Source organism: Pistacia vera, unplaced genomic scaffold, assembly GCF_008641045.1.
Source record: "Pistacia vera cultivar Batoury unplaced genomic scaffold, PisVer_v2 Contig568, whole genome shotgun sequence".
Taxonomy (NCBI): Eukaryota; Viridiplantae; Streptophyta; class Magnoliopsida; order Sapindales; family Anacardiaceae; genus Pistacia; species Pistacia vera.
In genome coordinates this window covers 83529-95719 of record NW_022196410.1, presented here as the reverse complement: position 1 = coordinate 95719, position 12191 = coordinate 83529, and the positions used below count along the sequence as shown (strand labels likewise).

Genomic DNA, 12191 nt, shown 5'->3' with positions numbered 1-12191 from the left:
GAATTTTGGGAGATTAGATTGTTGAAAAAACAACCATTTTCCACTCACCCACTAGCGCCCACCATCTGTCTATAAAAAAAGCCACAACCAACAGTGGTTGGGTGATGACAATGGCAATGGAGATGAGGAGGGGAAGACAAAGAAGAATGGAGGGTTATTTGGTAATTGTACCCTTACATATATAGAGTTCATTGAATGTGTTACTTTAAGGGTGCGGATCTGATATAGATGAAATTAGGGGTGGAAACTTACGTTTTTGCCAATCTTTGGGTAGGAACATGTCGTTTGCTCTTTTGCTTAATTTGAAGAGGGTTTAGTTTATAGTCATCAAAATATTTTCTTTAAAAAATAAAAAAGATTTTAGACAACATGGTTAAAAAATATAATTTAGACTCACTTCCCAACAGTGAAATTGACGTTATTGTTGCGTTGCGCCGTTGCCTAGGCAACAATCACAACCGCCACTCACCAAACTCCAAAACCACGTCGTTTTGTTGTTCCGGAAGAATCATTCCCTTTTCCTTGTTTAGTTAAGCAGAGTATAAAACCACCGAACAGAAGAAAATAGAAAACCTGAGCTTTGACACAGATTTGAACCAACCAAAAGCTCAATCAATAATTTCACCGCAAAATTCTCACAATGTCGTCGTCGTTTGACACGTTCAGCATGGAGAACGAAGATCAAATCCATACTTCAAATAGCCATCCCTTCAACGACGACGTAGAGTACTCCAACTACGGCTCCTACTCTAACTTCTCCGCTCCCGATGATTTCTCAGCTGATCACGGTGACGTGGCCGTAGATCACGTTCAATCTTCCGAGATCTTTGGTTACGACAATCCGGAACCTGGCTACTCTCAATCTCCCTTCGAGTCTGTTCACGTTGAGAATGGTAACGGTAACGGTAATGGTTATGGTGATGACGGCGTTTTTGCTTCCGATGGTCCGATTCTTCCGCCTCCCACCGATATGGAGCCCGAGGAAGGCTTTGCTCTACGCGAATGGCGCCGGTTAGTTTGTCTTATCAGATCCATCGCTTTGTTTGCTAAGCTTTGATTTAGGTGTATTTAAGTTAGGTGAACTGTTGGTGAAGTTAATTGATGAACTTTTAGTTAATTAGTCGTGGCGTTGTGTGTGGATTTGCCCAGATCTGTCGTGTTTGTTGCAGTAGTGGTTAGATCTGATTTAGTGTACAGTACTGTTGCATTGGTGTGTGATATCTTATTCGAAAATTGTGACGATTGACATAATCTATTCAATTGAAGTGTTTTTTGTTGGCTGTAGTTAGTGTATTTTCTCAGATCCGTGCCATGTTTCAAATGTTATGAGTTGATTCAGTGATTCGTATTGCTCCGTGGAGTTTGATTGATGTAGTTTGCTGAAGTATTTTATTTAAATTGTATGACTCTATTTAAAATTGGTTCAATTTTGTGTTTTTATGTCTATTGAGGTTGCTTGACTATGTTCAGATTTAGAAGCTTGTTACTTAGTTCTGCAGTCATAATTTATACTTGCGTTGAATTAAATATCCTTTTTGGGTTACCAAATTGGTTCTGTGTTTTAACTTTGTTACTGTTAGATTGAGGTTTCTCTTGCTTTTTAGTCGTTTGATTTTAGTAAATATATAGAAATTTAAATGGTTCCTTCCTTTTGTGAAACAATTACTGTTGAGGTTAGTTTGTTTTATCTAGGCTCTGAATTATTTTAGACATATTCATCCTCATTGTTGGTAGCCTGATTTATTATGATCCAATAGAATTTATTTGGCTATTGAAAATTATGTCTTTTGGTGTGCATGTGTATGTGTGAAATTGCTTATTTTAGCTGTTGGTTGTTGTGCTTTTCTTTGATGCTTATATTATACTGTATTTTTATTAATACATGTACCCAGTTTCATATGGATATGAAAGAAAAAGATCTGCGCATGCAGTTGTCTAGGAATTAGGAAATTTTTAGATTTAGTCACTACTTTGATCCAATCTATTTTAGATTATGTTAATTTTGGAAGATTGAGTTTATACTGAATAGTATTCTAAATCCATTGTTGTTAGATGCAAAGCTGAAGTGTATTTTAACACAATTTTTGAAACATTTAAGATTTCACAAGTTATTTAGTCACTACTTTGATCCAATCTTTTTTAGATTATGCTCCATATTTTGAATTAGAGCCATTAAGTCTTACATTGATTTTCTTTAAATGACATGGCCTATTATATCTCCCTCATGTAAGAAGTTTATGTTGATTTGAGCTAGATGCATGTGGGGAATGCAGAACTTAAATACCATGGTTAGTTGCTAATTGTGGTTCAAGGTTAATGGTTGTTAGATTTAATACCCTGACATATTTGACCTAAAGATCTTGTGCCTTCAATCTTGAAAAGCCCTCCATTTTATTTATTAACTGATATCAACACAGTGAGATGAGCTTGTTTTTGGATCCACAGGACAAGCCTCTAATTAGATCCAACCTTTTAAATGAGCGGATTATCTGAACTTAAATACTATTTTTGGACAGTTTCTTTGGATTAAGCTTGTGGGTTTAATAGTATTGCGGTGATTTATGAGCCATTGAAGTTAATGTTTGGTGGAGTTATTTTGCCAGAAGGGTACAAATACCATTACTCTCAACTGTTAGACCTTAAAAATTCAAGTTTGGCTTTGTAGTAAATGAGAAACTGCCATAATTTGATGTTTTACTGTGAAAACAGTCACGATCTTACCCAGTTAGAATGACAATGTATATAGATCTTTTAGGAAATTCCTAGAGTGGATGTATGCTGCATGTTTTCTTGTGTTTCAAGAATCCAATTACATGAGTTGTTGATAGCCTATAGTCTTTGTGCCTGTGGTGTACGTTATGCTTTGCAAAGTGTGTAAGTTGCAGCTTTCATAGAACTTTCTAAAAGCTAATAGTATTGATGAACTTTTTGTTTCATAGCAAAAAATAATAGTATTGATGAATTTGTATATATTACTTTTGAGAAGAAGCTCTATGTATTGATGAGTCGTCAATTTTTTCCGTAGGCAAAGGAAGACCTTTGTGAATTGTTAAGTTGTTAGATTGCAATATGTGCATGATGCCAGGCTTCTGAGCCTGTGTTCCAATCACCAAAATAATGGAGAATACTTCTACATCTGGTAACTGCACAGCTTATTTATTAGGCCACTCATGAAAGAAACACTTTATATAGAATTTAAGGCCTCTTTAACTGTTTCTTTTAATAGGAACTCTATCCGTGTTAGTTCTTGGTGGATATTATAAAGGAGTAATAGCTGTATTGATTACCTGCCAATGAAGATTTTATTGTGTTGAAATAGCATTTTCCTGGTGCAGTCAAAATGCAATTCAACTTGAGGAGAAGGAGAAAAGGGAGAAGGAGATGAGAATTCAGATAATTGAAGAAGCTGAAGAGTATAAACGCGGTTTCTATGAGAAAAGAAAGCTGAATATAGAGACTAACAAGACTAATAACAGAGAAAGGGAGAAGGTATATAACTTTAGGAAATTTGACTATCCTAGTTTAGTGACTGCAGGGCTTTGTTGACACTTAATAAATCTGGTTTGTGTCTGGAACAGTTATATTTGGCTAATCAAGAGAAGTTTCATAAGGAGGCCGATAAGCAATACTGGAAAGCAATAGCAGAACTCATTCCTAATGAGGTTCCCAACATTGAGAAGAAGAGAGGAAAGAAGGACCAAGAGAAGAAACCGTCAATAACAGTCGTCCAGGGTCCTAAGCCGGGGAAACCCACTGATCTGTCAAGAATGCGGCATATTCTGGTGAAGCTGAAACACAACCCTCCACCTCACATGTTGCCACCCCCACCCCCACCACCACCGGCAAAGGATGCCAAAGACGGAAAGGACGCCACAAATGGAAAGGACGGAAAGGCTGTGGCATCGGCAAAAGGGAAGCCCGAGTCTCCAGCTAAAGATGCCACCTCAAACGGTTCTTCAGATCCACCCAAAGAAGGTGCTCCAGTTGCTAATGATCAGCCTGCCACAGAACCCGAGCCAACACTGGCTGCATGATTGACTACATTACATATTCTACAGCTCCCTCTTGTTCTATTCTTTTACTCCTTTTTAAATCTTAAGATTTTTATTCTTTTTGTTGAAGATTTCATTAAGATTTAAGCATACAAGGATGATGTCTGGGTAGCTCAAATTCTCCACGGCTTAGACCGTGGAGTGTCGTTCTTATTCTCTTTGGAAGTATTGTATGAATTGATATTTCGAGTTGGTCATTGTTCCAATATGGTTTATGAAATTATTTTTCCAGACAATTTTTGTTTTTGTTTCAAAACTTCCTCAGGGATTTAGGTTTCTTGATTTCAGCTTTTAAAGATCTCATGACACGGGTGTTTTTACTTATTTATTGATTCAATTCTTTTTATTTTGTAATTACCAAATTTAAATCTTGATTTGTTTACGAGAGGATCCTAGCGGCTTTTGTTATACCATCACAAAAAATAATTAGGAAGAAGAATTATAACTATCTTTAGGTAATCGAGTAGTTAAGATTTTTAGGTATACTATTTAAGAGGTTTTAAGTTTGAATCATTCTTTAAAGGTAGTCAGGGGATGATCATTATAAAAAATAAAAACCATTTCATTTATTAGCACAATGTAAATCATTCTTTGCTATTTCATTGTCATCAAGATGAAGAGAAAATAATAGAAGCATTCATAAAATAGAACCGCCATTGCATTATGATAAGAATCCATTCTAATAACTCAATAATTTGGGCTGAGTTATGAGTCTTTCATAGGCTTAGGTAAAACTCTCCTTGGAAAACCGGTTTGCCAAGGAAGGGTGCCTAAGCCTTTATAACCTATATGCCCACCATTTTCTCTTTCAATGTGAGATCCTAACATTCTCCCACGCTTCGAGACCCAACGCCCTTGTTGGTCTTCTTTCCAAAGAGCACCCGGCCTCATCGGCCTTTACTACCCTCCCTTTAAGTCTTTTACTTCGCCTAGGAGCCTGTCAGCAACTCTCCTTCTCGACCTCTCGGGGAGCCCACTAGGTCCTACTGCGTGGGCTACACATCGGTCTCTTTACCTCTTGGGTAACTTTGCAGATCCCCTTTCCTTGGGGTAGGGGCCTGGACCCAAGGTCAGCCTGCCACACGTGCGCAGGATCATACTCTGATACCAATTAATAGGAACCTACTCCAATAATTTAACAATTTGGGTTGGATCATGGGTCTTTCATGAATTTGGATAGAACTCTCCTTGGAAAATTAACTTGCCATGGGAAGGTGTCAAAGCCTTTATAACCCACATGCCCACTCNATATATCAAAAGTTTAGGGATTAATTGGTAATTTTATTGGGGTATTTTTGGAATAAATAAAAATTTTAGGGACCAATTTAAACTTTTTTAGGAGAATTTTTGTAATATATTAAGATTTAAGGGGTTAATATGTAATTTTTTAAAAATAAAATATTGCTGACATCACCGGTCCAACCGACCGGTCCAACCGGTTGGACCGATTGAACCGTGACCCGGACAGCAAAACGGTTTGCCCTCCGGTCCGGGTTTTAAAACAATGGTATTATTTAAGAGGTTTTGAATTTGAATCATTCTTTAATTCTTAATAAGGGTAGTTAGGGGATGATCATTAGAAAAAATAAAAACCATTTCATTTATTAGCACAATGTAAATCATTCTTTGCCATTTCATTGTCATCAAGACGAAGAAAAAATAATAAAAGCATTCATAAAACAGAACCGCCATTGCATTATGATAGGAACCTACTCCAATAACTCAACAATTTGGGCTAAGTTATGGGCCTTTTATGGGCTTAGGTAGAACTTTCCTTGGAAAACGGGCTTGTCAAGGAAGGGTGTCCAAGCCTTTATAACCCACATGCCCACCTTTTTCCCTTTCAATGTAGGATCCTAACATTTCCCCACGCTTCAAGACCCAACGCCCTCGTTGGTCTTTTTTTCAAAAAGCGCCCGCCCTCATTGGCCTTTACTGCCCTCCCTTTAAGTCTTTTACTTCGCCTAAAAGCCTGTCAGCAACTCTCCTTCTCGACCCCTTAGGGAGCCCACTGAGTCCTACTGCGTGAGCTCCACGTCGATCTCTTTACCCCTTAAGTGATTTCGCGGATCCCCTTTCCTTGGGGTAGGGGTCCGGGGCCAAGGTCAGCCTGTCACGCGTACGCAAGATCATGCTCTGATACCAATTAATAGAAACCTACCCAAATAACTCAACAATTTGGGCTGGGTCATGAGTCTTTTATGGGCTTGAGTAGAACTCTCCTTGGAAAATTGACTTGCCAAGGAAAGGTGTCCAAGCCTTTATAACCCACATACCCACCCTTTTCCTTTCAATGTGGGATCCTAACACATTGCATATAATCCACATCAACAAAATAAATCACTCAATTAACAATTAACCCATGAAGGCATGAACCAACTATTATTAGAGAAATGAACAACTTACAACTTACATCAACATGCTCCGGAAATAATCTTCCATTCTACTGTACCTAAAGTCTTGTTTTTTTTCCCTATAATTCTTTTGCTCATCAACCAAAGCTCTTCTTTTTGTTGATCATCTGAGGATCAACTGCAAGAATATATATCATTTTTCACCTAGGGGTTACCTGAGTGATGGTAATTGGTACTGAACTCATCTGACTAACAGTAGAGTCGGCTGATTTTTTACTTGAAGTTCCTCTACTACTTTCCGAATCTTGGAAAAAACCCGGGGCTGTAAGTTCCTTCTCATTGAGTCGAATATTCTTTGAAAGCATTTCAACAACCTGACTCATCAGTGGTCTTCGGCTGGCTGCCGCTTGCGTGCAGAAGAAAGCTACTTTCATGTATCTAATTACGTCTTCTGGTGGAAATTCTTCCATCTCCGAATCCACTAGCTCCAAGAGCCTTCCCTCTTCGTGAAGCTGCCATGCCTATAGAAGGAAAGACCGGTCATTATATAGAATTATTTTGCAAATTATTCTTTCACGAATACATAAGAAAAAAATGAATATTCAACTCCAAAAAATTGAGCTAACAGCAAATTAAGTGTTAAAACAAATTATCACCAGTAAAATGATCCATTCTTGAAGAATGACCCTCACCAGGAAAATTGTCAGAAAGCAAACATATGAAAGCGAAACCAAGGAAGGGAACATGGCAAAGAAGAAAACAGCTATGATATACTTATTCATCAATAAACCTCAGAAACTGAAAAAGGAAAGCAACACACCCATTCCAGAAGTAATTTTGACATGTCCCCCCAGTTTGGCTTTCCGCTGCTTCTGCCGCTAATTATTTCAAGTACAAGGACTCCAAAACTATAAACATCCGCCTTCATGGTCAACTGTCCACCCAATACGTACTCTGGTGCCAAATAGCCACTACAGAATAAATCACAGCATTAGTTGATCTGCGTTTTCTTTCGCTTATAACCTTAATTTTTGCAAAGAACTTTGAGTGGTGCAAAAAATACTATTCTACACAACTCTCTGCTTATTTGGGTGTCACAAAGACTCAATAAATGTTCCTTGGAAGGGAAAAATTCAAGTCACATTGACATGTCCCAACTTAGCGAGCTAGTGAAATGAAAATCTAGTTGCAAATAATTTTACAAAATGAGAAAAAATAAATAATTCAAAGTGCAACCATTCAAGATGAGTGAGGTTTGGGAGCAGGAACGGAAGTTGGCCGAAGTATAAAAAAGCAGTGGAAGTATTTCAATGCATTGCACATATACACATCTACACTGAATTTCATCAGTAATAGTCCAAGAAACAGTGAAGAAGCAAATGTTCTTTACTTTCAGATAACCCTGTGCAAAATTTTGAGATTGTCAATAAAATCTCTCTTTTATTGTCATCAATACTATCCAAATGCTTGACTACTAGCCTCAAGAGTACACTATGAAACTTTTCTTTGCTTGCGCATCTAAAATTAGATAAATTTCTCTATTTTAACTCTCTTTTCTGGTGTTCTGTTGACATCTATGTAGTTCTCACTGCATAACCAAGTTGATAATCTGCTTGTTCACTACTGCAGTCCATAAATGCCTAAAACAATTTAATATGTTATAAACCATAAGCCTAGCTATCCTGCTTGACTTAACTGTGACCTTAACCGTAGAAATAATAGCAGCATGAATAAGATGTCTAATTCAGAATAAGCATCTGTGAGGTCCAATAAATAACCTATAAAATGGAAATCCACACTGCCACCAACAAAATCCTAAAGTGATCACTCGTTGCAACAAAATTTTTGACAGGAACTCAAGTAACATTCTCTTGTCAGTCTTAAACCAAAGCAAGGAAGGTACAATGACAAACAACAAATAGGAAATAGCTGGAGAGTTGAAAGATCACATACGTTGTTCCTGCTATCCTTGTGGTAATGTGAGTGATGTTATCTGGGAAAAGTTTAGCCAATCCAAAGTCTCCTATCTTCGGGTTTAACTCTTCGTCAAGAAGTATATTACTAGCTTTGATGTCTCTATGCACAATATGTGGCACAAGTTCTTCATGAAGGAATGCAAGACCTTTAGCAATACCCACACAAATAGCAGATCTTTTTTTCCAGTCCAGCTTTAAATTTCTTTTTGTTGAACCTGAAAAGGAAAAAAAAATTATCCCTTCACCTTCCTCAGTATAAAATTCTAAATTCCAGTTTTCTGCTTGAATTTACCTAATAATACACGATCAAGACTGCTATTTTCTACATATTCATAGACCAATATCCTCTTGGTTCCTTGAATACAGCACCCAAGCAACTCAACAAGGTTCGGATGCTTGACATCTGATAGAGTATTGACCTCAGTTCTAAATTCCTGCACGCCCTGCTTTGACTCAGCAGAAAGTGTCTTTACTGCAATTTGCTTTCCATTTTTTAGGACTCCCTGGCAACATGGCAACCAAGTTAATACATATAAAAGGTTTTGCAAACATGAGATGGACTAAAACAATACCCTTATCCTGTGTTATACTACCATTATGTTATAGTAGGAAAGCATGAAGCCAAAGGATACCAGGTTTCATACAAATTATTTTAGAGAAAATGAAAAAGGACAGAAATGTCTGATCCCCAGTCTATATGGGTGACTTATATCCTTCCACAAAAATAAATGGCATAAATTTAGCCCATCAAGAAGTGAATGCATAATATGCAGAAAGATACTGAATAGTGTTCCATATTTCATCCTAATAGGTTAAGCCATCTGCAGATTTTGGTGTACCTTGTAAACAGTTCCAAAACCTCCTCTCCCTATCTTATTACTTAAATGAAAATCTTCTGTTGCCTTTCTCAATTCCTTGTAGGAAAAATAGTTGACATTTCCTCGTAATTGCCCTAGACAACATCAAAAAGAGAAGCAACAAAAGAATTTATTAAGAGAACAAAGCTAAAATCATACAAATGCATGAGCAAGAAAAAGGAACTGTGAAGTGATAAAATACGCAACAGGAGTCAGAACAAAAGCTCATCTGAAATGGCATCTAAAACAAACTAAAGCATTTAATTAAGATGATCCATCAAAGTACTTTAACCAGTTTCCTTGAATATCGTCTGACATTAATTGGGCATTAGATAGCTTAAAACTTCAAGAAGTTGGCAAAGGCACCTTAATAACCGTTTCATATTAGAATAACATTTTTGGCTTCCCATTTTGAACAAAATAATAAAAGAGACACAGGAAACATGTCATAATTGTTAAGGTTGTGTTGGCAGGTCAAATCTACCCACTGTTCATGCTGGTTGGACTAATGGTATATTTACCTGAAATTTTAATTACAAGATACGGTTGAAGGCAATTTCTTGCAGCAGATGCAGGTAAATATCTTCTTAAGATAAATCCTTATAGTTGACAAAAATAGAACAGATGTAACTGTAAGGAGGAGTGATTCTGAAGAGAAAAAAGAACTAGGATCTATTGGTAAAAAAGAACAGTACTCCTACAAAGGGTCTTTAGTCCACACGTAAATTGTTTCTGTGTTACAACAAAGGGTTATGCATCAAGTTACATCACAATAATCTTTTGCACACAGTTCATATAGAAAATAGCACATGTGAGTGCTCATGCCTTCAATTCCAGCCAAAATGTATTACATAATGCTTATAAACAGTCAAATAGAAGTTAATAGAAACTGATACACCCTTCTAACTTACACCAACAACAACAATTGACTCAATATAAATCATATACAAAATACAATGATTCATTCCCATAAGAAATGTCCCATAAGTTCATGAAGCACCCATGAAATGTTGATGCTATTGAAATTTTACTGCATACAAAAACATCCACACAACCAAATAGATTTAACTTAGAGTTTACTTATATAAAAAGCTGATTGAACGTTCAACATAAGAAATCATTCCTTAACAAAGTCCTCACCATCTACGCCATGATAAGCCTGCGGCACATCATCCCCTTTCCTGTGTTTAGATGAGCCAGTAAAGCATCCACAATTCATATCTGTAAATGATGTTTAGTTGGTATCTCCCTTTTCACATAGCCATGCCTTATAAACACAAATTACAGTTCAACATCAGAAATTCTGGTTCATGCCCAGATCACCAAATCCATTTAATCAAAAGGGTAAACAAAAACATCAATCATCAAGTAAGGCTCATAACAAAAAAATCATCGTACTAACCAACAACAACTGAATTATAATATGTATCAAATCCCCACCAAAATTCAAACTCTAAAATTCACAAAAAAAAAAAAAAAAAAAAAAATCCCAATTCCCATTCAAAAGATAAATTCAGCCCATAAAAACAAAGCAAAAAGGAACCGTTTCCAGCTCTTCTCAATACCTTAAAAAACGAAGCTAAACTTAAATAGAGAAACGAAAAAACAAATGCCCAAGAGCTAAAAATACTTACAAAGTGAAGTTGACAATGAAGGCGTCCTCAACCTTTCCACAAGTAGATGAAGGATAACTCAATACGTGTTGTTGAACATGAAGGCATGAAATTTTTTTCTTTTCTTCCAGTTTTGTTCTCGTTTTTGAGGTATATTTGTATTTGTTTGTTTGATAAACCAAAAAAAAAAAAAAAATTCAATAATTGACCGCTTATTATAATACTAGGAAAAATTTAATAAGGAAGGCAGTAGTTGTTGACGTTTCTTTTCTTCTGTTGTTGATAACTTGATGTGACAGTACAAGAGAGAACCGTATAAAAGTAGTGATTGGTCTCCAGCTTTCACTGCTCTACTCTCGTTCACACTTCCTCTGTTATTAACTGCCGAATACCCAAGGTTTTCCATTATGACAAGTGGTACCTAAAAGATTTAAAAACGACAAACAGATACTTTCCATCATGTTCTATTAGTGATTTTCGTTTCCTAATAGTGAAAAGATAGAATGCCAATAAAGTTTGATATTTTAGATTTTTATAAATTTCTAAAAAACCCCATAGATTTATTAATTTAACTAAACACCACACACCCTAGTATATAAAAATTTTATAAAATGAAAAAAATAGCCCTACCACCCGCAGTGCCAGATTCTAGCCACCATCACCGAAATCTGATCAGAAAATTACGTTACGACACAGATCCAACACAGATCTTGCTGGAAAATGCCAGATCTACGGCCATATCTGGTAGTCAAGGCCGCAAAACTCCATCTTTGGCCATCGACAGCCAACGATGTGGTTGTCGTTGTCTGTCAACGATGGCCAAGATTTGGCCGTGGAGTTTTGCGGCCTCAACGGCCAGATCTAGCCTAGATCTGGCCTTTTCGGCCAGATCCGTGGCGGATCTTGCCGGAAAAGGCCAGATCGACACATTACGACACAGATCCGATGGATCTGTGTCGTAACACAATTTTTTGACCAGATTCCATCGGTGGTGGCCGGAATCCGGCATGGCAGGTGATGGGGGTGTTTTTGTAATTTTACAAAATTTTTATATATTGAGGTGTTTAGTTAAATTAGCAAACCTATGGGGTTTTTTAGAAATTTTTAAATTTATAAAAAATTAAAATATCAAACTATCAAGGGCACTCTAGTCTTTTCACTATTAGAAAACAGAAATCACTAATCAAACATGACGGAAGGTACCTGTTTGTCGCTTCTAAATCTTTTAGGTACTAAATTGTTGTTATAGAAAACCTTGGGTATGTGTAATCGTTTGGCCGTTATTTACTTCTGAAATTAACTGCTCGGTTTTGCTACCATTGTAACAACTGCTGAAAAC

General features: G+C 36.8%; 2 protein-coding genes across 2 annotated transcripts; one reads left to right on the top strand and one right to left on the bottom strand.

The window, feature by feature from the left end:
- Positions 1-541: 541 nt before the first annotated feature.
- On the top strand, positions 542-4288 carry LOC116108739 (clathrin light chain 1-like). The gene is made up of 3 exons (XM_031394973.1): positions 542-1011; positions 3336-3489; positions 3579-4288. Exons 1-3 carry the CDS (start codon positions 641-643, stop codon positions 4032-4034), a joined length of 981 nt encoding a protein of 326 aa, XP_031250833.1. The 5' UTR covers positions 542-640; the 3' UTR covers positions 4035-4288.
- A 2318-nt stretch (positions 4289-6606) lies between these two features.
- On the bottom strand, positions 6607-10458 carry LOC116108708 (cold-responsive protein kinase 1-like). Its single transcript, XM_031394936.1, has 6 exons — positions 10380-10458; positions 9222-9334; positions 8675-8885; positions 8360-8597; positions 7227-7377; positions 6607-6927 (listed from the first exon to the last, which is right to left on the bottom strand). Exons 1-6 carry the CDS (start codon positions 10456-10458, stop codon positions 6607-6609), a joined length of 1113 nt encoding a protein of 370 aa, XP_031250796.1.
- Between the last annotated feature and the right edge of the window lie 1733 nt (positions 10459-12191).

What these genes read in the sequence shown, in the direction of transcription:
- LOC116108739 (XM_031394973.1), top strand. Translation starts at nt 641, where the DNA reads ATGTCGTCGTCGTTTGACACGTTCAGCATGGAGAACGAAGATCAAATC. An exon ending in GCTCTACGCGAATGGCGCCG is followed by an intron (nt 1,012 to 3,335) that starts GTTAGTTTGTCT and finishes TTCCTGGTGCAG; the next exon opens with TCAAAATGCAATTCAACTTG. An exon ending in ATAACAGAGAAAGGGAGAAG is followed by an intron (nt 3,490 to 3,578) that starts GTATATAACTTT and finishes TGTCTGGAACAG; the next exon opens with TTATATTTGGCTAATCAAGA.
- LOC116108708 (XM_031394936.1), bottom strand. Translation starts at nt 10,458, where the DNA reads ATGAATTGTGGATGCTTTACTGGCTCATCTAAACACAGGAAAGGGGAT. An exon ending in GTTTTGGAACTGTTTACAAG is followed by an intron (nt 8,886 to 9,221) that starts GTACACCAAAAT and finishes CCATGTTGCCAG; the next exon opens with GGAGTCCTAAAAAATGGAAA. An exon ending in ACAAGGATAGCAGGAACAAC is followed by an intron (nt 7,378 to 8,359) that starts GTATGTGATCTT and finishes TTTATTCTGTAG; the next exon opens with TGGCTATTTGGCACCAGAGT.